The sequence below is a fragment of the Nymphaea colorata genome, chromosome 8, assembly GCF_008831285.2.
Source record: "Nymphaea colorata isolate Beijing-Zhang1983 chromosome 8, ASM883128v2, whole genome shotgun sequence".
In the NCBI taxonomy this organism is placed as follows: Eukaryota; Viridiplantae; Streptophyta; class Magnoliopsida; order Nymphaeales; family Nymphaeaceae; genus Nymphaea; species Nymphaea colorata.
In genome coordinates this window covers 12,906,670-12,934,198 of record NC_045145.1, presented here as the reverse complement: position 1 = coordinate 12,934,198, position 27,529 = coordinate 12,906,670, and the positions used below count along the sequence as shown (strand labels likewise).

The 27,529-nt window shown below is 42.8% G+C and overlaps 1 protein-coding gene across 4 annotated transcripts in view; it reads right to left on the bottom strand.

Annotated features, from left to right (window-relative positions):
* Window positions 1-1,334: 1,334 nt before the first annotated feature.
* LOC116259251 (ABC transporter B family member 25) overlaps window positions 1,335-27,529 on the bottom strand; it is a 45,456-nt gene continuing 19,261 nt past the window's right edge. For 2 of the 4 annotated variants that reach the window (XM_031636974.2, XM_031636977.2), the window contains 10 exons: window positions 15,118-15,228; window positions 14,897-15,041; window positions 14,067-14,199; window positions 13,842-13,917; window positions 12,710-12,775; window positions 12,513-12,620; window positions 2,952-3,059; window positions 2,678-2,875; window positions 1,722-1,972; window positions 1,337-1,625 (listed from right to left, as the gene is read on the bottom strand). In XM_031636974.2, coding sequence (XP_031492834.1) covers window positions 1,757-1,972; window positions 2,678-2,875; window positions 2,952-3,059; window positions 12,513-12,620; window positions 12,710-12,775; window positions 13,842-13,917; window positions 14,067-14,199; window positions 14,897-15,041; window positions 15,118-15,228 — 1,161 coding nt within the window. In that variant the 3' untranslated portion in view covers window positions 1,337-1,625; window positions 1,722-1,756. Of the gene's footprint in view, window positions 1,626-1,721; window positions 1,973-2,677; window positions 2,876-2,927; window positions 3,060-12,512; window positions 12,621-12,709; window positions 12,776-13,841; window positions 13,918-14,066; window positions 14,200-14,896; window positions 15,042-15,117; window positions 15,229-27,529 lie in introns of all 4 variants that reach the window. The other 2 variants (XM_050079104.1, XM_031636976.2) reach the window with 2 other exon arrangements.

Below are 27,529 nucleotides of genomic sequence, written 5' to 3'. Positions count from 1 at the left end.
TCATCCACTACCCTGGGCCTATCTGTGTAATACTAGAAAGATACTGGGCATAGAACGAATGACTTTTCGCTTAAGCATGCAGTCAGCTCAAAAGATGCAGCGTTTCATGGCCAAGTGAACAAGTGCAATTGGGACGTCGCTTATGCTACTATATGTGTGACTAGTAAACCCGGTTTCGAGCCATGGAATGCAACCTCATGGACAATGAAGCGCAAATTTACCATGAGGTGGATCTTCATCCAGGGAAGAGATAGCTTGGACAGTTGGGCATGAAAAGAAAATATTTAAGATAGATTGAAGATTGTTTTCTCACTTGTCAATATTATTATGCAGCTCTCTCTCTTGCCTTTAAGATTTAATCGAGCCATGGAATGCAACCACAAGGACAATGAAGCGCAAATTTGCCATGAAATGGATCTTCATCCATGGAAGAGATAGGTTGGACACTTGGGCAGGAAAAGAACAGATTTAAGATAGATTGAAGACTGTTTTCTCGTGAATATTATCGTGCAACTCTCTCTCCTTTCTCTCTTTCCTGGATTTTACATTTAATCGAGCCATGGAATGCAACCTCAAGGGCAATGAAGCGAAAATTTACTATGAGGTGGATCTTAATCCATGGAGGAGATAGCTTGGACAGTAAGGCAGGAAGACGAAAAATTTAAGATAAATGGAAGATTTTTTTTTCTAACTTGTCAGTATCATTATGCAGCCCTCCCTCCTGGTTTTATGATTTAATCGAGCCATGGAATGCAACGTCAATGACAATGAAGAGCAAATTTATCGAGGTGGATCTTCATCCATGGAAGAGATATCTTGGATAGTTGGGCAGAAAACGAAAAGATTTTAGATTGATGGTTGTTTCCTCATCTTGTCAATATTATCATGCAGCTCTCTCTCCTGGTTTTGAGATTTAATCGAGCCATGGAATGCAAACTCAAGGAAAATGGACGCAAATGTACCATGAGGTGGATCCTCATCCATGGAAGAGATAGCTAGGACAGTTGGGCAGGAAAGAAAAGATTTAAGATAGATTGAAGATGGTTTTCTCACTTGTCAATATTATTATGCAGCTATCTCTCCTCTCTCTCCTGGTTTTAAGATGTAACATGTTACAGATGGCATCCAACTTTTAATTAGATGACAAGAACATGCTCAAGTTCTGAAAACTTTTAGCGTCAAATGTATTTTTGGGGTGATCTGCATCTTAATTCAAGCAGTTAAATGAAAAATATCATGTTTTTGTTATTTTTTGAAAAGTTTAAGCATGTTTTCCAAAATAGTTTTTAAGTTTAACACCAACAGACGGCTTAGGGACATTGCCATTTGAGCTTTCCAAGTAATCATATTTGACTGCTTCTCCTCCAGATTACCATATACTGAGGCAGATCTGTATCTTGCATTACAACGAAAAGCTCGGTTTCCTTCCTTTGTATGAAACTCATAAAAGCTGTACTTATGGATTTCTGTTTACATGTGTGGTCTTGTGAACTCGGACCACTTATTTCTGATTACAGCAAATAATGGACAAGAGCAGATCCACTTGCAAAGAGTGATTGCAGCTGATGCAGAATCTTAGGTCCAATAGTGTATATGAGCCTCAGTATTATATAAATCCTGCAATTCTGCAAACAATGATGAAATTGAGCTTGAGAGTAATTGCAATGGGCAGGATCAACAAGCACCATAGTCCACAATTCCAACTAATCCAATGGCTATACCTGAAGAATTGTGGCTGTTCAGATCTTTTAGACATTCAAATGCTTGATGAGAAGTCTGTGTTCGGTGACTGCAATTGCCTCCTCACTAGTGCAGTGTAGATGCCATTTTTGATAAGAAGTTCATCATGCGTGCCACTTTCAACCACCTCACCATTGGATATCACAGCAACTGTATCTGCGCTTTTTACAGTTGAAAGCCTGTGTGCTATCACAAGTACAGTTCTTCCCTTCACTAAAGAATCCATAGCATCCTATAACCCAGAAGAAAGCCCTTAAGAAGAATCCAGTGAGAAAGTTCAAGCACATTAAAAGTTGCATATAGTGAGATGATTTTACACATGGAGTAGTAGTGGAAACTTTGGTATGGTTCTAAATCTTCAAAAGTGACCATCATAAAACAGGCTTTCTCTCAAGATACTCCATGACAAAAGTAAAGCTGCCATTTGTGCAAGTACCATTCAGTTCTTCATGCTTTTCTTAAAGCTAACCCAGTATTGGCGAAAATTCGAAGTCATTTATCAGTTCCAATGATGCAGAAAAGCTAATTTAGGGATCATAGGTATCAATGGATGGGTGGAATTACAAAATTGAAATGATAACTCTGCTCTCCCAATTTTCATTTAGTTGCTTTTTATTCTCATTTTATAAGCAGAGTAGGGTGAGTCATTCCTATCCGTTTCTTGAAAATCAACCTCAATTTTTGAGAATCTACAAAGTTCTTCAAGCCAGCAGGAGAATAATCCCTTCATAGACTCAACAGGGAACATAACTGAACTGGATCTATTCTTTGCCTTCACAATTCAAAGGACTCATTACTTATTAGTGTAATCCATCCTTTTCCTCTGATTAAGCTTGAGATTCTTCATGCAACCTATCTTAACAAGTTTCACGATTCACCATGGTTGAGCTTTTAACATTCTATGGAAAAAAAGGGTTTAGCCCAATGCCATGCTTACCTGTACCAAAAACTCGCTCTCAGCATCAAGAGCACTTGTTGCCTCATCAAGTAAGAGTATCTTGGGGTTCATTAATAATGCCCTTGCTATTGCGATTCTCTGCTTCTGACCTCCTGACAACCTGACACCGCGCTCTCCAACATAGGTTTTATATTTTTCAGGAAATTTTGATATAAACTCATGTGCATTAGCCAAGTTCTGCAGTTAAGAAGATGTCAGATAGGAGAAAATATAGATGAAAGCATCATACCATTAAAGAAGGCCTTGAACTTACAGCTACATGTTCAATTTCACTACTGCTTGCTTTTCCATTAAGACCATAGGATATGTTTTCTTCAATAGAACAATTAAACAGTACTGGCTCCTGGCTCACTATGCTGACCTGCACATGATGGAGGAGAAAGAAAATGCTTCTGAAAATGTACCATAATATTAGTGCAAGTTCATCATTTAAAAGTTATTGACTTGCTTCTATGCCCTCTAGACATGCAATCATATTCATATCTATAGATTATGCAACTTTTTTAGATAGGAAAATTCATGCAGAGTATTCAATGTGGTAAAGAAGGAAAACCCATGGACTGACCCCATTGTCTCCACCCAGTAGACATGAGACAAATCCATCAGAATTGAATGATGTTTACTTTAAATTTATCAAATTCTGTGTTACACACATGATATTTTCATGAAAGCCAGAATACCCAACCATTCAGATACAGAAAGAAACCAAATAACCACTGGAAAACCAGAGGCTCTGAGAACATGCCAACGTCTTGTCTATGCTTGAGCATTCATCAACACATGATAGGACGTAGACAGGTAAATGGCTACGTCTTTGTGCAGGTCTAGGTTTGTCAACTAATGTGTTGAATGAAGATAGAGAATTCTTATATCATGATACCCCACAAACAAGAATATGTTTTCATAGCCATGCCAAACTTGCTGACTCAAAGCATCATACAGCCAATGAGTAGGCAGAATAATTCATTAGGGCCAATGTGCATGGCAGGGAAGAAATGAAAGTCTGTTCTTGAAGAGATACATGCTAAATTGAAAAATAAGATCTTTATCCAAACAACCACTTAGGTGTGTGTTGTTAATGAAATTATGTAACAAAGTTAGAATTTTTTTACTACATAATTGTATCATAAATGAATTACTAATGAGAAGATGAAAAGAGTTAGCCCTTTTCTCATAGCCAAGTGTAAGGAAAATATAACCAGGAAAGACAACTGCATCTTTGAGCTGTTCTCTCCATGGAGTCAATGGCTAAGAGTTCAAATCTTTGTCTAACCTCTGTTCTTTCAAGTTCATACTCATACAGGTATCCCCTGTGTAATGTGCGACGTTCTTGCAGGTTGGATCGGGTCAGGGTCCAGGTCCGGACCCGAACCCCCTTTGTCGTGACAAAGCCCAACGCAACGGCTCCTCCCTCGCCTTTCCCTATTCTCCTTCGTCGTGCTCCTGGGGGTTCCTCGTGCCAGCGCAGAGAAGAAGATGGGGCGGTAGCTGGACCGGCGACGGCAGCGGCGGAGGTGGCGACAGCAGCGGCGGAGGAGGCGACGGCGGCAGCGTGGGTGAGCTCTCTCTCTCTCGCCCTCTCTGTTCGTTTCTTCTCCTCCCTCCCATGCAGCCTCTTCCCCCTTCGTCAGTTTCCCCCTACCGCATGATTTCTTCCTCTCCCTCTCTGCTAGAGCTCCCTACTCGTTCCGCCCGTCTTCTCTTCACCGTCTCTTCCCTTGGCCGCTTGATTTTCCCTCCCCTCTACCGTCTTTCCCTTTCAGTCCGAACCCTCCTTTCCTCACTCTCTCTTCTGTCCACCCCTTTTTGACAGCGCCCTCCCCCTGCCCTCACGTTTCCTACTTGAGTTTTTCTCCCCATTTCCTATTTGTTTTTCCATTTTTTCCCCAATCGAGCACTCTTCCTCACTGTTTTCAGCATGGTTTGTTAGGTTTCCAGCTTGGGGAACGTGTTTTTCCCCTCTTAGCAGCGTTTAGGCGGTGTTGGTGGTGGCGGCACTGCACGATTGGTGCCGTTGAAGTTTGATTGAACGTTTGAAGGGGGCTGTCGGAGGCGTTACAACAGTTTGGACACTTGGATTGGGGTGAGCAAGGCCTATTTGAGCTTAGATTCTTGAATTTTATCTATTAGAGCATGTATAATTATTGTTTGAGCATGCTAGGGCTTAGAATTGATGTTTTGGGACGCATGTTAGCGATTTTGTTTTTGGGAGAAAGTTTAAGATTATGTTAGAAAGCGTTGATTAATGCCTATAATGATCATCTAAGCATGATCAGTTGATTTTCGATGCAATAGGGAAGCATGGTAGAGTTAGAGACGTTGTGGAGAAGCGTTGGACCGCCTTTGGGGAATGCTTGGAGCACCCTTGATGATGTGAGTGGTATGTGTAGTAGGAAGAGGGTGCGCATGTTGGGAAGACGCCTCAACTAACGGAAAGATTATGAGAAATGCGTTAAGGATGGATTGATCGAGGCATTGGGGTTTTGGCGTTGAGTGTAGACGGCAAGAAGTTGCATAGTGGCCTATTAGAGGGCTTGTAGGTCGACACTACCTGTCGACACCCTCTTGAGGCGATGACATATGCCTCAATGATTTTGTTTTGTATTTATTTGGAATGTTAAGGTAACTAGTAGAAGTCTTACCTTTTGTTTATGTCTGCAGGTACACCGGGCACGTCCCGTCGACCTTAAGTTCGAAGCTCGAGGAATTTTGAAGAGTTTTGTGAGCGCGCCACAGGTATGGCGACATTCCAGGCAAATCCATGCCTGGGCAAATGTGTGATCGTGTGCTCCTAGGATCATGGGATCTTAGGATTGTGATGTGACTTGATTGATTGTCTTGTGAATGAGTATATGCATGTTTGTTCATGCTTTGATATATGATATGAATTGTTTTGAAAGATTATTAGTAGTTGTTTTGAAAAGGTTACGCATTTGCATGTGCATGCTAGAATTGATATCTGTTTAGGACAGATGAGGCGGGGTATCGAGTCGAGTGTCTCCTCGACCCCAATTATGCATTAGAAAGCATCATAGAATGATAACTGCATAGGACAACTACGAGTCAATCGCAGATCGAGACTACTCTCTGTGGTTTGGCTAAGTTTTTCAAAGATATAATTGATGTGATAACTGATATGAATGTTGTATTGTGTTGCATATCCATTGCCATGGGCAATGATACAAATGGATGATTTGGAGGGTAGTTGTACCCGTATGGTATGACGACTAGCAATGACTGTTACTGTATGTATAGACCTCATGTGGAGGTGTGGGCACACTCGTGAAGTGTACTAACCTCATGTACTAGCCAGTCATCTTGTGAATGTGTAACTATAATGATAATAATGTGTAGAAACACGAACCACAAGGAGAGAGCAGAGAAAGAACACACAATATACATGGAAAACCTCAGAAAGAGGTGAACAACCACGGGGAAGCTCTGACCTAGGGGCAAACCGCAACCCTAGGAGAGAGAAAATTATATTCACTTAACTCAATAATTACATGTAAGTGAAGAATAAATAGGAGGGAGAGAAAGAGTTCCGCCTAGGGTACCGAGCCAGCCTCGGTACCCGTGCCCCATAGGACCGGGTCCAGATATGGACCCGGTTCCCCATTACAATATATTCTAACACTCCCCCTCAAGCTTGGCATACGTGTCAAACATGCCAAGCTTGCTAACATTTTTCTCAAATTGAGATGTACATAAAGACTTAGTTAAGACATCAGCAACTTGATCTTCAGACTTCATATAGGGCAAAATCAACTCCTTTGAATCTATGCGTTCCCGTATGAAGTGGCGATCGATCTCCACATGTTTGGTTTTGTCGTGCATGACCGGATTATTTGCCAAGTTAATAGCAGACTTGTTGTCACAATACATCCTCATCTTCTCTTCCATTTTAACCCCAATATCTGCTAAAAGAATTTTGAGCCATAACATCTCTGTAACCCCCATAGCAACCGCCCTGTATTCAGCCTCAGCACTGGACCTGGAGCAAACTTCTTGTCTTTTACTTCTCTATACCACAAGGTTACCTCCAAAAAAGATGCAGTATCCTGTGGTAGACCTCCTAGTATCTGTGCATCCTGCCCAGTCGGCGTCAGTGTATCCTTCAATGCTGAGTTGATCTTGTCGAGTGTAGAGCAGTCTTTTCCCTGGGTCATTCTTTAAGTATCCCAATACTCTTTCAGCACTTTTCCAATGACAATCAATAGGGGCATGCATAAACTGACTTAACACACCCACAACATACGTAATATCCAGGCGAGTAAGAGTGAGATAAATAAGTTTACCAACCAGCCGCTGATACCTCCCTTTTCCTTCCTCATCCAAGATAGTCCCAGATTTGATACTTATCCTTGTGCCAGACTCCATTAGAGTAAGAAGGGGCCTGCATCCCAGTTTACCTGTCTCTTTTAGAAGATCCAAAGTGTATTTTCTTTGGCTCATAACAAGTCCAGTCTCAGATCGCGCGATCTCAATCCCCAAAAAATACCTTAGTTTACCCAGATCTTTGAGATCGAATTCCGCAGCTAACGTTTCTTTCATCTTCTTTTTTTCCTCTTCGTCATCACCTGTGACAATCATATCATCAACATATACAAGTAGAAGGCTCACCAGACCATTTCTCTGCTTGATGAAGAGGGTGTGATCACCATTTCCCTGTTTATATCCATTAATGTTCATTACAACCCTTAGTCTTTCAAACCAAGCTCTAAGGGACTGCTTGAGATCATACAAAGCTTTCTTGAGATAGCAACACTTCCTGTTCTGAGCATATCCAGGCGGCATGCTCATATAGACTTCTTCCTCAAGGTGACCCATTCAAGAAGGCGTTCTTGACATCAAGTTGGTCCATGCTCCACTTCTTTTGCACTGCAAGAGCTAAGATGACCCTTACGGTCTTCATTTTCGCCACGGGAGCAAACGTCTCAAGATAGTCAATTCCATATTTCTGGCTAAACCCTTTAGCAACAAGACGAGCTTTATAGCGTTCTACAGTGCCATCAGGTTTGTACTTCACATTAAACACCCACTTGGAACCAACTAAGTGAGTTCCATTGGGGATATCAACAACCTCCCACGTATTGTTCTTTTCCAGGGCGTCCATCTCCTCTGTCATGGCCTGTCGCCATTTAGGATCCTCCCTGGCATCTTCCACTGTCCTGGGAATAACAACCATAGATAAAGAAGTAACAAAGCACTTGTAGTCTTTAATGAGTTTTGCATACGAAACAAATCTCTGAATAGGATGAGAAGTACATGACCTGGTGCCCTTGCGCAGGGCTATGGGAAGTTCTTCATTCATTGGACTTGGATCATCCGGGGAACTCACAAGATTGGGAAGATTGGGATTGGTAACATCAATGTCTTCCATCACATCCTTCCTCTTCCTGTTGTAAACCTGACCAAATAGGTGATCACGAGACTGTTCTTCCACAAGGCCCCCCTTCATCTGACTGTCTCTGTCCTCACTGACAGCGTCTTCCACACTTGGAGAACTAACCGTATAATCCAAGAAATCCATGAACTGAACCAACTGATGCGAAGAATACTCTTCCCTTCTGTCACCTAGACACTCCCCCTGAAGAGGATTCACAGGAAAGTATGCCTCATGTTCATGAAAGGTAACATCCCTGGAGACATATACTCTGGAAGTGCTAGGGTCAACACACTTGTATCCCTTCTGGGTGGAGGAATACCCCAAAAAGACTGCTTTGATGGACCGAGGATCAAGTTTCTTGAGAGTGGGACTATGATCATGGACAAAACAAACACACCCAAACACCCGAGGGTTCAAAGGCCAGGGATTCTAAGTAGGCCACAACACAGAATAAGGGGAATGACCAATCAACACACGAGTAGGCATACGGTTGATAAGGTGAGCACTAGTGAGAAGTGCGTCCCCCCAGTACCTCTTAGGGACATGACGTTGAAACATAATGGCCCGGGTAACATTTAACAAATGACGGTTTTTTCTTTCAGCCACGCCATTCTGAGGAGGGGTGTAGCTACAGGATGTTTCATGAATAATACCCTTGCTTCGCAAGAAGTCATCAAGGGATTGGGAGACATACTCTCGGGCATTGTCAGTACGGAAGGCCTGAACAGTGGTCTGGAATTGAGTTTCGACAAATGCCACAAAGTTTTTAACAATGCCGGGAACTTCACTACGTTCTTTCAACAAATACACGAACGTACACCGAGAGTAGTCATCAATAAGAGTCATGAAATAGTGAAAGCCACGACAAGTGGGTACTCCCGAAGGACCCCAAACATCAGAGTGAACCAAAGCAAAAGGACGGTTGGCTTTATTGAACGAAATAGGGTACGAGGCCCTAACATGCTTAGACAACTGACACACTTCACAGGCGAAGGTGTCCAAAGAAACAGAATGAAACATCCTAGGAAACAACTTTTTAAGCAACTGGATTGGAAGATGACCAAGTCTCTCGTGCCAGCGCATAATGACGGATCTGTCCTCCACGCCAGGCAACTGTCCACTAGTGGCTGAAATCAAAGCAGAAGCAACCTGTACGGGCAGGTCTGTAGAGGCCATCAATAACCGAACCAATCCCAATCTTCTGCCCCATCCCCAAGTCCTGCATGAAACAACAATCAGCAGAGAAAATTAGATTACAGTTTAGCTCTTTGGTAATGCTGCTGACAGATAACAAATTTACGGGAATATTGGGAACATGCAGGGCATTATGAAGACAATATTTGTTCAGTAATGATAAACTCCCTTTTCCAGCCACAGAGATAGAAGAACCATCAGCCATAGACACACGCTGCTGCCCAGAGGTCAACTTGTACTCTTGAAACATCGTAGGATCCCCTGTCATATGATGAGTAGCCCCACTGTCAACAATCCAATCACCGAGAGAGGAATTACCTTGATCACTAGTAGCAACCAGGGCTTGGGCTAACTTAGCCCCCTCAGAAGTAGAAGCATCATCCTAGGTAGACAAACGACTAATGTATGCTTGCAACTCTTTGAGTTGATCTGAGGAGAGCTTGGATTTGGCAACATTGGACGACCCCGAACTAGGCTCGGGCACAGAAGGAGCACGGCGATGAGGAGGAGGACGACCCCGAACGAGACGCTTCTCAGGATGAAGATCCCAACAAAAATCAACAGAATGGCCCACTTTGTTGCAATGGCTGCATCGTCGAGTAGGACGCTGCCCTGTCCCTAAAGTATGGCTCACAAAGGCTGCTGGAGAACTCCCCTGACTGGAGTCAATATACATAATCTGGCGCCGTTGCTCCTCAGACTCAATACGAGCATACACCTCTTCGATCCCAGGAATCTAATCACAGTTAAGAATCTGGCTCCGAATGGTTTCAAACTCATCACGCAGGCCTCCAAGGAAGATAAAGGTGCGGTCCATCCATTCATTTTCCCAATACAGGGCATGATCTACACTACATTTCCAGTCATCATTCACATAATAATCAAGTTCCTCCCATTTGGTCTTCAGGGCGACATAGAAGGAGGCAACAGATAAATCACCCTGTTTAAGAGCATATATGCTACGTTTGATTTGATATGCACGTAAAACACGCTTCTTACGACCATACATTCGTGCAAGAACAGTCCACATATCATAGGCAGTCGATTTACGCAAGATCAAAGGCTGAATATCTGCGGAAACCGAACTAATAATCCATACTTTAACCTGACTATCTTCCAACGCCCAGGTCGGCCATTGCGAATCAGTTTTAGAAGGCGCAGGTTTCTCCCCAGTGATATAATGCAAGCGACCACGACTAGTAGTTCCGATTTCTAGGGCAGCAGACCACGAGAGATAGTTATCCTTGTTCAGCCGGATGGAAGTGACATGAACAGGCAAGTTCTCACTCTTGGTATTGCTGCCCGTGTCCAGGGCATCATCAAGCTTGGGGATCACTGCGTCAGCCATCTCAATCCCCAAAGAAGGTCACCACCGGCGGCAGAGAAGGCACAACCCACAGCGGCGGAAACAAGACAGCCGGCGGTGGCGCAGAAAAAAAGGCAAGAATGGCAGCGGAGATAACCCAGTCGGCGGCGGCGCTGGGAGCAGCGACGGCGGCAGTGCAGGACGTCAGCAAAAAAGAACCACACCGGCGGCGGTGCTTGGAACGACGGCGGCGGTGGTGCTGGACGGCGGCGGCGTTCCTGGATGGCGGCAGCACTGGAAACGGCAACGGAGGCGGCACGGGAAACGGGGACAACGGAAAAACACTAGTTGCACACCAACGATCTCACACGCGGTGACTCTGATACCATGTAGAAACACGAACCACAAGGAGAGAGCAGAGAAAGAACACACAATATACGTGGAAAACCTCAGAAAGAGGTGACCAACCACGGGGAAGCTCTGACCTGGGGGCAAACCGCAACCCTAGGAGAGAGAAAATTATATTCACTTAACTCAACAGTTACATGTAAGTGAAGAATAAATAGGAGGGAGAGAAAGAGTTCCACCTAGGGTACCGAGCCAGCCTCGGTACCCGTGCCCCATAGGACCGGGTCCAGATATGGACCCGGTTCCCCATTACAATATATTCTAACAGAATGAATAAATAAGAGATGAGAGGCCAGTGGGATGTGGCTATGTGTTTGGGAGACGTCCCCCTTGTTTGCCACTGGTCTCGCTTGTCGGAGCGCAGGCGGTGCAAGGCCCCAGGGTATTGTTGTGTGTTGTGCTTGGAGCGTGGGCTCCCGCCTTCCCAACCTGGGCTTCGTCACGACAATGGGGGTTCGGGTCTGGATCTGGACCCTGGATCCAACCTGCAAGAACGTCGCACATTACATCGCTGGGTGTCCTAGGGAAGGCTGAGTATCTCTCCTCGGAATTCACACATTCAGGGTTGAGTGCTCTACCGCTGCAGCGGATGAAATGAATCCATATTGTTATTGGCCACCACGGGGGTTGTCTCTCGGCTGTAGGCCGCCCATGGCGTGCACGTGCCTGTGTTGCACCCACAGGAACTGTTAATTCACTAAAGTTAATGAAAATGTAATGTATATGACTGAATGTATATGATTGATGTGCATGTTAATGATACGAATGCAAGGGTCACGTTTGAGCAGGCCTTGCATGAGATTGAAATTGTATTAGTGCGGCCATTAAGTGGCCTTTACGTGTCATACTGTGACACGACATGATGGTAGATGATCTTGATATTTGCTCTCTTATTTGAGCCCTACATGATGGGGTTTGGTATTTTCCTGGCTTGTTGCCATACTGCGAAGGCTGAGCCTTCAGTTGTTTCTTTTTCAAGTTTTGGCGAACCCGGGGCAGCAGGTTGAGCAGATGGCTTCACTCACGTCCTATTGGGGAGGTTTTGGGTTTTGTTTTCTTGTTTAGTGCCGACGTGTCTTGGTTCATTTGTATTGATGTCTTGTTTTTGTTAGACATCAATCATATGGTTGGGGCATTTTTGTTATACATAGATATGATTTTGTATTATTTGAAATGATTATATAAATGAAAGTTCGCCCCATCGTTTTGAATTGCTTGGCTCATCGTCGTTTTGAATCGTTGTGTAGTCACACCTCGATGCTTTATATTTAAAAAAAAAAAATGTTTGGGTGTTAAAAGGTTGGGGTGTGACACCCTGCCAAGTAACAAAAGGAAAGTACAAGTAGCTGTTCTACAGCCTTTCTACTCGGGTATCATGTACATATAGTTTTCAAAGGAGCAGAAGTGAATCATCTAATTTCTTTCTATAAACATGATGAAACAGCAGAGCTAACAATAAAAACAGAAACAAAGAAAAGGAACCTTTCCCATATGTATCCAAATTATGAAAATTTCACCTGCTTGTGAAGATGCTCATGCGATATTTCTGCCAATGCAATTCCGTTCAACAAAATTTTCCCCTTAAGTGGGTCATAAAACCTCTCGATCAAATTTGCAATTGTAGTCTGCAGTAAGATAAAAGAAAGTAAAACGGTTTCCACCACCAATTTGAGTTTTAACAGTAAAAAAAGATCGGGCAAACTAAGAAACATACTTTTCCACCACCGCTTGGGCCTACAAGAGCAACCTTTGAACCAGGACTCAGTTTAAGTGTTATTCCCTGCAATTAGCATGAGTGTATTAGATGAAACCTATCAGGTCCTGAATTATCTGACAGTACATGCGTCCATCCTAAAGCAGTTTCACAAAATATGGAACTAACAGAACCATCTTTAGAAAAGTACATTGTGAAACTCCAGGAAGAAACAAAATCATGTTACATTACACATTGATTAGTCAGAAAAAAGTAAGTTTTAGAGGATGGAAAGTGGAAGATAAATGGATGCAAAAATAAAATTTTATATTTTGCAGAACTTGTTAGAAGCATGAAATTTTCATAACCTAAAACAGTGGACTCAAATTCTGTACCTTTTTTGGCAGCTAGAAGAAGCATCCAAGAACTAAGAATTTGACTCTCCAAGAAAGATGAGGATACATGCCTATATTTTGTACAGATGAATTCACACACTTAAAAAGTTTATCAGAATAACTTTGTTTCTTACTTGGCTATCACAACAGGAAGCTTTCCGGATTATGAAGTTTGACAAGAACAATGTTTCTAATCGCTCATGAATATTTTGATCCTGTAGGACTTTAATTTTGATTTACATTGCCATCAAATTTTTCATATGAAAATTAGTATCATATCGAGACCCTACTCTGTCCTTGTCACTTCTTAGGACAAACAATTCAAATGGCAGATTATCAAAGACACAATCCATAGTCTGGTGTGACCATCTTAGATTCATACATCCTTCAGTCTTTCATGTTACTGCACACTGTAAAATAATACCATAAGCAAGAATATGTGCAGGACAAATCACATATCGCCACCTTAACCATTTATTAGAAAAGATTTTCCATCAAGAGGATGACATAACTATGGGAATTAAAACTGTAATAGTGCTGGAGTTCACCACTTATTTAGAAGAGATATTTCATAATTAATTCATCAGATACAACAAAGGCCTGGAGCAAAAGAAATCAAAATCGATTCGCACTAGCTCAGGAATTAAACTAGGCAAAGGCTCCTGCTTTACCAACAGATTATTTGATTATAACATGACACAGGTTCTTCATCAGTTGCACTATTCTAAACACGGGACCACTATGTTTGGGAGTATTACCCTCAGTACCATATGGTTGGGGCGAGAAGGATAGGCAAACCATACATCATCTATTTCTACATCTCCATCTTGACCTCTACAAGCATAACAACCAATTGTGAGAATCCATCTCAATTTTTAGAAACTGAAATTTACATAGAATAATACCATCTGTGTAAAATGTATATAGATGATGATAACATAAAAATGTGGTTCTCAATAGAAAAGATGACAAAGTTCACTAACCCCAATGGACATTTGTTTCCTGATTTGGGCATCGATGAGACACGATCAATTAGTTGGAAGACTCTCCTACTTGCGCCAGCAGCTTTCATTGCAGTTGTGTACAACCCAGATAGAGAAGACACAGAGGAACCAACTGCAGGTAAAGAAAAATAAAAAATGTTAAACTTATGTTATTGATTACCTTTGTTGCTTAAGATAACGTGATTTTCAAATGTGCAAAGAAGGGTCCCAGATGACTTGAGATTTGAGAAAAACCTCAAAAGCAACCCATGCCAAAAGACAAATCTTATTAAGGAACTGAAGGCAACCGGAACAAATCACCTAGTAAATACAGTTCAAAGCAACCAGATTAACTTCAAAAAACTTCTTCCAACAAAGTCATTTTCCAGCCGACCCAAGCTGAGCCTTTAATTGAAATTTTTTACGGTGAAAATGACTTGCCAATTGGTCGTGCAGTTTTTCTCAGCCACACATGGTTTTGCTTTCAGTTCAAAAACTAATATAATCAGTTAATAATGGCTGACAATCTTTGATGTCAATTTGGTGAAATCTTTGCATCATGTTGAAAATCATGGTCCACCAGAATCAGGCAGAGCCCTTAGCGAAATTCTCTAAGGTAACAGGTATTTGGCAAATTGGTTGTCTTTACCCATGAATATTAGACCTTTCAGTTTTATAGAAGAAAAAAGCATGTATAACATGGTTTTTCCCTACCTTAGAGCAATTTATGCCAGTAACCTAGTTACACAAGCTCTTTGACCAAGAATAGATTGGCATTACTCATTTCAGAGTCAGAAGCAAATAAAGAGATTGATCTTTTGGCTACTTGCCTGTAAGGCTGTAAAGAATAAATGATGTCAAATCACCAGCTGTCATGGACCCTGTAATGGTGAGATTAGCTCCATATATGACAACAACAGTTACAGATAACGTTGACGCGGCACTGAGTCCTCCAGCGAAAAATCCGATAACTCTCTGTAGAACAATAGGATGAAAAAAGTCATATATGTTTAATAATATTCCATACCACAGATCAATGAGTAGAACATACTGCTTGCTTTAGCCCAAGCATTAGCGTTTCATCTACTTTTTCTGAGTATCTTGAAATTTCGTACTCCTCTTGTGCAAAGGACCTCACTGTACGTATGGCACCAAAAGATTCCTGAAGTACAACGATGCACAAACCAAAGGATCATCGTCAATTGTCCAACTTTAAAAAGATTGGAGCAAAATTTTGATGGCATCAGGTTGTGATGAATCAAATTAAACAAGTTCAGCCATACTAAGGGGCCAGATTGAAAAATCGAACAAGTGTTGAGGTTGGGAGATGAAGATAGGACATACTGACATAGATTAGCAAAAATAAAAAAGACATTCTGTAGGGAACTGTTTTGTCACCATAAAAGCTAATGTTACTATATACAGTATAATATGTCAAGCACAAGTACATACAAACGGTTTGGTGCAGAAACAATCAAATAGCTTTACCACATCAAACTTTATCTAATGAGAAGCAGAAGCAACCAAGGCTGAAGTCAACTAGAAGTTCTTTCCAAAAAACGAAATGATAAAGTTAATGCAAGAACACAGTTAGATTCTATTAAGTAATCTAAGCAGAACTGAAGAAAGTAGTTCAGCATAAGTCGTAAGTCAAATGTGATGAAAGGTGCCTAAAATATAATTTGTATAGGTACCTAATTCACTTATTCACAACTTCTACTAAGCACCAAGGGTCCAAGACAATCAAAATTACATCGAAACCAGCCAAAGGAGCGTTTCATTTCCATCATTGATCATACTGCAACTGCTGCAACGCAGTGTAAATTCTGAGAATCAAGCCAGAAATTATTTATTCGAGAATCTAAAATTCAAAGTTTCGGCTTCATATTCAACCCTCGAGAATCTAAAATTCAAAGTTTCGGCTTCATATTCAACCCATATAATGCCAGCTCTAGACATGACGATATAGAAAGATCTTTTCCAACTCAGGCATCTAAGACATTTGTTTCCATGGTAAAATAAGCAGTTGACAGCACTATACAGCAGCATATCCAGATATTAGCATGGAATAGGTGACCGTTTCTAGAATGGAGTTTCAAATTTTCAATGTGAAAAAGGAATGTGTGTTACATCATATAAACAATGATTAGCTCATGCTGGCATTATATACCTTACAGTAAAACCTTGGAAAAAAAAAGTTGATGTCATGGAACCACCATACAGTACATAGGAAGGGCTAGGTATGGACTCAGCTGGAAGTAGCAGGTTTGTGGACCACTTAGATCTTATCAAGCGACTGTCTAATGCATGTTCATAGCCCAAGCCTTCCATTGACTAGAAGTGAGGACATCTTTAAAAGAAAACTCCAGCTTAACTTATCACATTAATGATCGACCAAACCAACTTCACTAACAGTTGGGCCCAATCTGAATTGGCAAGGATCCATCCTCTAGATCCATGGGACTAGGTAGATAGAATAGGCTGTGCCAGCCCATGGAGTTATATTTCATAATCAGGCAAGCTTCAACCTTGGACAGATGTCCACTTCCCATTTTTCACCAAGACCTCCATCTTCCATGATTTGGTCATCCTTTCGTTTTGGCTTTGAAACAACTGACTAGTCTACCCAACTAGTTGATTAGTTGGCTAGTCGCTGATCTGGCTACTAGCTGCTAGCGTTCTGGGTGAACAACTAGTGGTGGTTGGGCCCTACATCTAGTTATCTTTTTTGTCTTCTTTGTAGTAGGATAACTTTTAGAAAATTAAAAAATTGTTTTAAATGCAGATGTGACACACAAGGAGCTTAAGCTGCACCACCTACTGTCTGGTGCCATACCTTGCTTTAACTTTCATACATATTTTGAAAATTCTGACTGCGTAGTGAATGTGGAATGTTTAAGAACATCATGAAAATCCAATCTACACAATGGGTGTTCATGACCTTTTTCTTAACATATAAATTTTGGGTACTTTGCATCTATCTATGGCGTTATGAAAACTGGAAGAGAAATGGGCTAAAAGTTGGCAATTTGATTTTTAGATAATCCAAAAAGCCCTCACAAACATTAGATTCCAGCAATTTAAAAGTTGGCCTTCACTATGGACACTGTATAGATCACATCTACAGGGTTGGAGTTGGACCCACCAAACAAAAAGGAAAAATAGAGAAAAGGAAAACTCAACTAGATTGTAGGAAATATATATCCTATAAATATGTAACGAAAATCTTTTCTTTTTGGGTTGATCAAATTGTCACAAATGCAATGTAAACTGTTGACGGATCTTGATGTATGGGTCCGGGTCTGGACCCGATCCAGTGAGTCCAGTTTGGGCATACTTATACCATTGTAAACCCTAATCTTGGATGTTAATGAAATTTTCTAAGAGAGAGAGAGTCTGGCGGCTAGTGAGCACCAGATCTCCTCACCCGTGGTTTTTTCCGTCTAGTTGAGGGTTTTCCACGTTACATCTGTGTTCGATTTTTGTTTCTTGTGTGTCTATTATTTCTACATGGTATCAGAGCCGATGAGTTTGAGAAATTTTTTGGGGTTGTGAAGTTCCAACCCTAACCTCTCACCTCTCTACCACTCACTGCTGCAGCCGCCGCCACCACCGGCTGCATCGCCTGAGACCCTCTGCGTCGCCCGTGTCTGCTGCTGATCGTCGTCCAGCTGCCGCTGCCTTCATCTGTCTATCTGCCGTCGGTACTTCTTGGTGCCCTTGCTGCCGCCGGTGACCTTGCTGCCGTCGGTGTCCTGTGCTGCCGTCGGTGCCCTCTGTTGACGTCAGTGCCATTTTTTTTTGCTGCAGCCTGGTTTGTGATCATGGCAGCGTCTTCCTCTTCGACCATCAGCACTGATCAGACTGAAATCGAGGCTTATAGAACTAAGAATGTTTCAGTTCAGGTTACTACCATCTGTCTTACCAAGGAAAACTATCTTAAGTGGTCTGCCGCCATCACTATGGGTATAGTTGGTCGAGGCCGTATTGCCTATGTGAATGGGAGTAAGATTGAACCTGCTGCAAATAGTATGGCTTGGGATACTTGGTTTCTTGAGGACAACCAAGTAAAAATGTGGATTGTTAATTCAGTATCATCGGATATTCAACCTCTCATTCTTCGTAAAAAGACCGCGAGAGATATGTTGATTATTTTGGAACAGATGTATGGTCAAAAGAAGAAAAAAGTTCGTGTGTATCAACTAATGAAGGACTTGTATGCCCTTCGACAAGGGGATCTCTCGGTCGCTGATTTCTACGCCGCATTAAAATCGAAGTGGGAGGATCTTGACTACCATTCTGATGATATCTGGAGTTGTCCTCAAGACCAGATGCATTATATAACCAACGAGTGGGAGAATAGGATATTCCTTTTCTTAGCCGGACTGAACAATGAATTCGAAAATATAAGGAGTCAGATTCTTAACTCTGAAGAATCATTCAGTATTGAAGATGTTTATTCCCGTGTTGAAGCTGAAGAGCAAAGGCGGCTGGTCATAAATGGGAGAAAGGGGGATCACATGTCTCACAATGAACGGTCAGCCTTCGTTAGCCGTGCCTCTACGGGAACTGTCCGTTCCTCCCGTAAATGTACTCACTGCAGAAAACTAGGTCACACTATGGAGTTTTGTTGGGACCTGCATCCAGAGAAGAAGAATAGTAGGGCCCTAGGGGGAGGTCTTCTAGTGGGAAGAAGCCTATTTCGAATGCAATGAACCCTAGTGACGGTAAAGTTTCTATTTCTGTGGAATTGATTCGTGAGCTGCGAGCTTATTTGAGCCAGATTGATGTTGGTCAGGCAGACACGTCAGATGAGGTGAAGGTTAATCAGGCACTGGCCGTTTCGGGTGACAAAGGTACTTCTTGCATGGGGGAGTGGATTGTTGATAGCGGTGCCACTCATCACATGACTGGCAACCCCAAACTCTTTCATGACTACAAGCTATCCTCGAAAAAGAAACGTGTATCCCTTGCCGATGGTTCCTTTACCTCTGTGGCAGGAAAATGAAGTCTTTCTTTGTTGAACAATTTTTTAGTGCATGGAGCCTTGTATGTTCCCCATCTTCCCTTAAATTTTTTATCTGTTAGCAAGATTACCAAGGAACTGAACTGTGAACTTATATTTTCTGAAAAACGTTGTGTTTTGCAGGACTTGGTGACAGGGAAGAAGATTGGGATTGGTTTGGTGTCTGATGGTTTGTATCGGCTTCCTATACGCGTTGCCACAGCTCTTATGTCAGCAGTTAGCAGGACAGAGAAGAAGAAGGAAGAGTGTCGTCAGTTATTTTTGTATTGGCATGAACGCCTTGGTCATCTCCCTTTTGGGATTTTGAAACAATTGTTCCTTGAATTATGTTCCAGTTTGAACATTTCCATGTTATCTTGTGATGTGTGTCAGTTTGCGAAGCATGTTAGAGCTTCATATCCAATTTCAAATAGTCGTGCTAATAAAGCTTTCTCCTTGATTCATTCTGATGTGTGGGGGCCCTTAGGCATTCATTCTTGTGGTGGTTTTCAGTATTTTATGACTTTCATAGATGACTATTCAAGGTGTACTTTTGTTTATCTGTTGAAAGACCGTAGCGAAATGCCTCATATTATAGAAACCTTCATCCTCCTAGTGGAAAACCAGTATGGTGGGTCTGTCAAGACATTCCGGTCCGATAATACTCGTGAGTATATGTGTCTCACTGTCGAGGAATTCTTTCGAAAGAGGGGGATTGTTCATGAGACATCATGTAGTTATACACCCCCTCAAAATGGAGTTGCTGAGAGGAAAAACCGTCAGTTACTTAATGTCACAAGAGCTTTATTGTTCCAAAGGAATCTTCCAAAATATTATTGGGGAGATGCGGTTATTACTAGTGCATATTTGATTAATCGCATACCTAGTCGAGTGCTAAATGGTCGTACACCCTACTCCATGCTTTCAGGGAGTAGCCAACCTTTTTACCTTCCTCCTTGTGTCTTTGGATGTGTGTATTTCATTCATGACCACAGTCCAAATGTGAAAAAACTTGACCCCAAATCAATTAAGGGAATATTTATTGAGTATTCTCCTACTCAAAAGGGGTATAAATGTCTAGATCCCACCACTGGTCGAGTTCACATTACCAAGGATGTCACATTCTTGGAACATGTGTCTTATTTTGGGGAGAATTCTCCTCAGGGAGAGAAGTCAATGTCTAAGGAAGAGTATTCTCCAAGTCAGAAAATTCAGTTTATAGACTTTTTGGATTACAGGCGAGAAGAAAATCCATCTGTTGAGGTGCTTGGAAAAGAAGAAGATGGGACGTCTATTGAGGTACATGAACAGGAAAAGGAGGAAGAGTGTTCTATGGAGACATAAAGAAAATGCAATCGTTTGTTTGGGGCAGATGTATTCTAGGAGAAGATTTTGTACTGACAAGGTAATTGATGGGGAGAAGTCCACTCCCAATCCCAATCCTACTTCTTCCTTGGATGACCCAAGTCATGCTCAGAAGCAACCTGTTGAGAGAGAAAGTCAGACAAAAAATGAAAAGGAGGATCTTTCCATTACCCTGAGAAAGAGTGTCAGGTCATGTACTCAATACCCTATTGGTAACTTTGTGTCTTACTCTAGATTGAACATTGACTACTGTAGAAACACACACCAAGATGGAGAGAAAGAGAAGGAACACACAATATACGTGGAAAACCTCAAAGAGAGGTGAAAAACCACGGAGAAGCTCTAACCTAGGTGCACAACCGCAACCCTAGGAGAGAGAAAATCTTATATCACTTAATCAACAATTACACTATAAGTGAGATTAAATAAGAGGGAAAAACGCCTAGGGTACCGAGCCACTCTCGGTACCCGTGCCCATGGGACCGGGTCTGGATCCAGACCCGGTTCCCTACACATGATATGTTAACACTCCCCCTCAAGCTTGGCATACATGTCAAACATGCCTAGCTTGCTTACATTTTTCTCGAATTGAGATGTACATAAGGCTTTGGTTAGAACATCTGCAATTTGATCTTCAGACTTCATATAAGGTAGGATCAACTCCTTTGAATCTATGCGTTCTCGTATGAAGTGGCGATCAATCTCCACATGTTTAGTTCTGTCATGCAAAACGGGATTATTCGCAAGATTAATTGCAGACTTGTTGTCGCAGTACATCCTCATCTTCTTTTCTGTTTCAACACCAATATCTGCTAGGAGAATCTTTAACCATAACATTTCTGTAACTCCCATAGCCACAGCCCTGTATTCAGCCTCAGCACTGGATCTAGAGCAAACTTCCTGCCTCTTACTTCTCCATACAACCAGGTTACCTCCCAGAAAGATGCAATACCCTGTGGTAGACCTCCTAGTATCAGTACATCCGGCCCAATCTGCGTCAGAGTATCCTTCAATATTAAGTTGGTCTTGCTGAGTATAGAGTAATCCTTTTCCTGGGTTATTCTTTAGGTACCCCAACACTCTTTCTGCACTCTTCCAGTGACAATCAGTAGGAGCATGCATAAACTGACTCAACACATTCACAGCATAAGTAATATCAGGGCGAGTAAGAGTAAGATAGATGAGCTTACCAACCAGCCTCTGATACCGCCCTTTTCCTTCTTCATCTAGGATGTTGCCAGTTTTGATGCTTATCTTTGTACCAGACTCCATTGGAGTTTGAAAGGGTCTGCATCCAAGTTTGCCTGTCTCCTTTAGAAGATCCAGAGTGTATTTCCTTTGGCTCATAACCAGCCCTGTCTCTGACCGAGCAATCTCTATCCCCAGAAAGTATCTTAGTTTACCCAAATCTTTAAGATCAAATTCAGCAGCTAACCTCTCCTTCATCTTCTTTTTCTCTTCTTCATCGTCACCTGTGACTATCATATCATCAACATACACAAGAAGAAGACTCACCAGGCCATCTCTCTGCTTAATGAATAGGGTGTGATCACCATTTCCCTGTTTGTATCCATTTGTCTTCATCACTATCCTCAGTCTTTCAAACCATGCTCTAGGAGACTGCTTTAATCCATACAAGGCTTTCTTAAGATGACAGCATTTTCCGCTTTGAACATATCCAGGAGGCATACTCATATAGACCTCTTCTTCTAGATTGTCATTTAAGAATGCGTTCTTAACATCAAGTTGATCCATGCTCCACCCCTTTTTCACGGCAAGTGCTAATATGACCCTCACAGTTTTCAGTTTGGCAACAGGGGCAAAGGTTTCAAGATAATCAATACCATATTTCTGGCTAAACCCCTTTGCAACAAGCCGAGCCTTATACCTTTCCACAGTACCATCTGGTTTGTACTTCACATTGAACACCCACTTTGAACCAACTAAATGAGTCCCTTTGGGAATATCCACAACTTCCCAAGTGTCATTCGTTGCCAAGGCATTCATCTCCTCTGTCATGGCCTGTAGCCATTTAGGATCCTCTCTAGCATCTTCCACACACCTGGGAATAACAGACTTAGACAAGGATGTTATAAAGCATTTGTAATCCTTACTCAATTTCGCATAAGAGACAAATCTCTGAATAGGATGAGAAGTGCAAGACCTGGTGCCCTTGCGCAGGGCTATAGGAAGCTCTTCATTGATTAGACTTGGGTCATCCAGGGAGCTCACAGGATTGGGATTGGTTACATCAACATTTTCAATCACATCTGTCTTCTTCCTTCTGTACACCTGGCCAAACAAATGATCACGGGCTGTAGGCTGATTATCATCAAGACCCTCGTCCATGTGACAGTCTCTATCATCTCTGACTGTGTCTGCCACACTTTCACTGGCCTTGTAATCCAAGAAATCCGTAAACTGAATCAACTGATTTGAGGAATACTCTTCACTACTGTGTCCTAGATACTCCCCCTGAAGAGGATTCACATGAAAGTATGCCTCATGTTCATGGAAGGTGACGTCCCGGGAAACATAGACTTTAGAGGTGGTAGGATCAACACATTTGTATCCCTTCTGAGTGGAGGAATACCCCAGGAAGACAGCCTTGACAGACCGAGGATCAAGTTTCTTGAGGGTGGGACTATGGTCATGAACAAAACAGACACACCCGAACACCCGAGGAGTAAGAGGCCAGGGATTCTGAGAAGGCCAAAGCATAGAGTACGGGGAATGGCCCTGCAACACACGGGTAGGCATACGGTTGATAAGGTGGGCACTAGTGAGAAGCGCATCACCCCAGTAGCGCTTGGGAACCTGACGATGGAACAGAAGAGCCCGGGTAACATCAAGCAAATGGCGATTCTTTCGTTCAGCCACGCCATTTTGGGGAGGTGTGTAACTACATGACGTTTCATGGACAATACCCTTGCTCTTCAAGAAATCATCTAGGGATTGAGAGACATACTCTCGAGCATTATCGGTGCGAAAAGCTTGGACAGACGTCTGAAACTGAGTCTCAACAAAGGCCACAAAATTTTTGACAATAACGGGAACTTCACTACGTTCTTTCAACAGATACACGAACGTACAACGGGAGTAATCATCAATAAGGGTCATAAAGTAATGAAAACCACGACAAGTGGGTACTCCCGAAGGACCCCAAACATCAGAATGAACCAAAGCAAATGGACGAGTGGTTTTATTGAATGAAATAGGGTACGAGGCCCTAACATGTTTAGCTAACTGACACACTTCACAGGTGAAGGAGTCCATGGAAACAGAATGAAACAAACTAGGAAACAACTTCTTAATCAATGGAAACGGAAGATGACCAAGCCGCTCGTGCCATCGCATAATAGTAGATCTGTCTCCCATGCCTGACAACTGTCCACTAGTGGCTGAAATAAGAGCGGACGCAACCTGCACAGGCAGTCTGTAGAGTCCATCAATAGCCGAACCAATCCCAATCTTCTGCCCCGTCACCAAGTCCTGCAGAAAACACCGATCAGCAGAAAAGATCAGATTACAGTTGAGCTCTTTAGTAATACTGCTGACAGATAACAAATTCACAGGAATATTGGGAACATGAAGAGCATTATGAAGACAGTATTTATTTAACAAGGACAAACTCCCTTTTCCAGCCACAGAGATAGAAGAACCATCAGCCATAGATACACGTTGCTGCCCCGAAGACAATTTGTATTCTTGGAACATCTTAGGGTCCCCTGTCATATGATGCGTAGCACCACTGTCAACAATCCAATCACCATGTGAGGAATTACCTTGGTCACTAGTGGCCACGAGAGCTTGGGCTAACTTAGCCCCCTCAGACGTGGAAGTATCCTCCTGAGTAGTAGACAGCCGGCTGATATACGCTTGCAGTTCTTTGATTTGATCGGAGGAAAGCTTAGATTTGGCAACATTTGAAGGACTACTCTGACTAGGCTCAGGCACAGAAGGACTCCGACGGCTAGAAGGAGGACGACCCCGGACAAGCCGCCTCTCAGGATGAAGATCCCAACAAAAATCAACAGAATGTCCTGATTTGTTGCAATGGCTACACCGCCGAACAGGACGCTGTCCAATCCCAGAAGCACGACTAACAAAGGCTGAAGGAGAACTCCCCTGACTGGTGTAAATATGCATCACCTGTCGACGCTGTTCCTCAGATTCCACACGGGCATACACCTCTTCAATTCCGGGGACCTCGTCACAATTGAGAATTTGGCTCCTAATGGATTCAAATTCATCGCGTAAGCCTCCGAGGAAAAGAAACGTCCGATCCATCCACTCTTTGTCCCAGTACAAGGCATGATCAGACCCACAGTGCCAGTCATCATTCACATGGTAGTCAAGTTCCTCCCACTTAGTCTTTAGGGCTGCAAAGAAAGCGGCTACAGACAAGTCACCCTGTTTAAGAGAGTATATGCTACGTTTGATTTGGTACGTACGCAATACTCTCTTCTTACGGCCATACATCCGTGCAAGCACAGTCCACATGTCGTAGGCAGTCGATTTACGCAAGATCAAAGGCTGAATATCTGCAGAAACAGAACTAATAATCCATACTTTAACCTGACTATCTTCCAACGTCCAAGTAGCCCATCGCGGATCGGTTTTTGAAGGTGCAGGCTTCTCCCCAGTGATGTAGGGCAGGCGACCACGACTGGTTATCCCAATTTCTAGGGCAGCCGACCAAGAGAGATAGTTATCCTTGTTCAGCCGGATGGAGGTGACTTGAACAGGCAAGATCTCGCTCTTGGTATTGCTGCCCGAGTCTAGGGCATCATCGATCTTGAGGGACATCTCCTCGGCCATCACAACCACCAAGGAGAAAGAATACCTAGCACCAGAGACGACAAACAAGAGGCAGCGGCGCTGAACGGCGGCGGTGCGGGAGAGAGCGACGGCGGTGGGCAGCGGTGGCGCGGGACGGCGGCGCGCTGAAGTGGGCGACGGCGGCGCTGAAGTGGGCGACGGCGGCGCGGGACGGTGGCGGCGCAGCTGGCAGCGCTGGACGGCGGCGGCGCAGCAGCGGCAGAGGAAAAAAACGGCGGAAACAGCAGCGGCAAAAAAACGGCGAAAACACGACTATCACACCAACGATCTCTCACGCGTTGGCTCTGATACCATGTAGAAACACACACCAAGATGGAGAGAAAGAGAAGGAACACACAATATACGTGGAAAACCTCAAAGAGAGGTGAAAAACCACGGAGAAGCTCTAACCTAGGTGCACAACCGCAACCCTAGGAGAGAGAAAATCTTATATCACTTAATCAACAATTACACTATAAGTGAGATTAAATAAGAGGGAAAAACGCCTAGGGTACCGAGCCACTCTCGGTACCCGTGCCCATGGGACCGGGTCTGGATCCAGACCCGGTTCCCTACACATGATATGTTAACAACTACAAATGTTTTGTATCCTCCTTGTCTGTGGCTGTGATTCCCAGGAATGTTATAGAGGCTCAGAGTGACCTCAAGTGGACTCATACTATGCAAGAAGAGATGGAAGCCTTAGATAGAAATCAGACATGGGAAGTGGTAGAGATTCCTGAAGCAGCTCATTTGGTTGGGTCAAAGTGGGTCTACACCATTAAGTACGAACCAGATGGGAATGTTGAGAGGTAGGTACAAAGCACGTCTAGTGGCCAAGGGGTTCAGTCAAATATGGGATCGACTACTTAGAGATGTTTGTTCATGTCGCAAAGATAAGACCGTTAGAGTTATTATTTCTTTAGCGGCGCTGAAGGGTTGGGAGATGTGCCAACTCGATGTTAAAAATGTCTTTCTCAACGGAGATCTCGAAAAGGAAGTGTATATGTGTATGCCCCCAGGTTTTGAGAGACCTGGAAAATGCTGTAAACTGAAGAAGGCCTTGTATGGGCTCAAACAGTCTCCCCGAGCATGGCTTGAACGTCTCAGACTTGTTATGAAGAAGCATGACTATAAATAAGGAAATGAAGATCATACCCTGTTTATAAAGAGGATGAAGGGTAAAGTTACTCTACTGTTGGTTTATGTTGATGATATGATTGTTACAGGTGATAATGAAAAAGAGATAGCAAGATTAAAGGGTTTACTATCTGCTGAATTTGATCTCAAGGACCTTGGCAAGCTAAAGTATTTCCTTGGTATTGAAATTGCCAGATCAGGTACGACTCTTGTGCTTAATCAAAGGAAGTATACTTTGGATCTACTGAAGGAGACATGAAAATTGGGATGCAGACCAGCTTCTACTCCTCTGGGTGCTGGGCACAAACTCGATAGCAAGGATGGATAACCTTTATGTGAAGAAGCTAAAGGGAGATATTAACGTCTAGTTGGTAGATTGATATACCTCACTCTGACTAGACCGGATATCACCTTTGCTGTAAATGTGATGAGCCAGTTTATGCATGCACCTACGGATGCACACTTGAAGGCTGTAGATAGAATCTTGTGTTACTTGAAGAAGAACCCCGACAAAGGACTTCTATATGTGAAACAAAGGTCTATAGAAATTGAAGGGTATTCTGATGCAGACTAGGCAGGCTGTGTTGACACCAGAAGATCTACTTCAGGGTACTGCGTCTACTTGGGGGGAAATCTAGTTGTTTGGAGAAGCAAGAGACAAGATGTTTGTTCCCGCTCAAGTGCAGAGGCTGAATATAGGGCTGTTGCTACTGGAGTATCAGAGTTATTATGGATAAAGATCTTGCTGACTGATATTGGGATAGAGACTGAAGGGCCTATGAAGATGTATTGTGATAATAAGTTTGCGATTAACTTGACTAACAATCCAGTGCTTCATGATCGAACAAAGCATGTTGAGATTGACCATCACTTCATCAGAGAAAGAATTGATGCCAGTGAGTTAACATTACCATACATGAAGTCTGAAGATAAAACTGTTGATATTCTGACTAAAGCTTTACATGTAACTCTATTTGAGAGAAATGTATCCAAATTGGGCATGTTTGATATGTATGCCCAACTTGAGGGGGAGTGTTGACGGACCTTGATGTATGGGTCCGAGTCTGGACCCGATCCAGTGAGTCCGGTTTGGGCATACTTATACCATTGTAAACCCTAATCTTGGATGTTA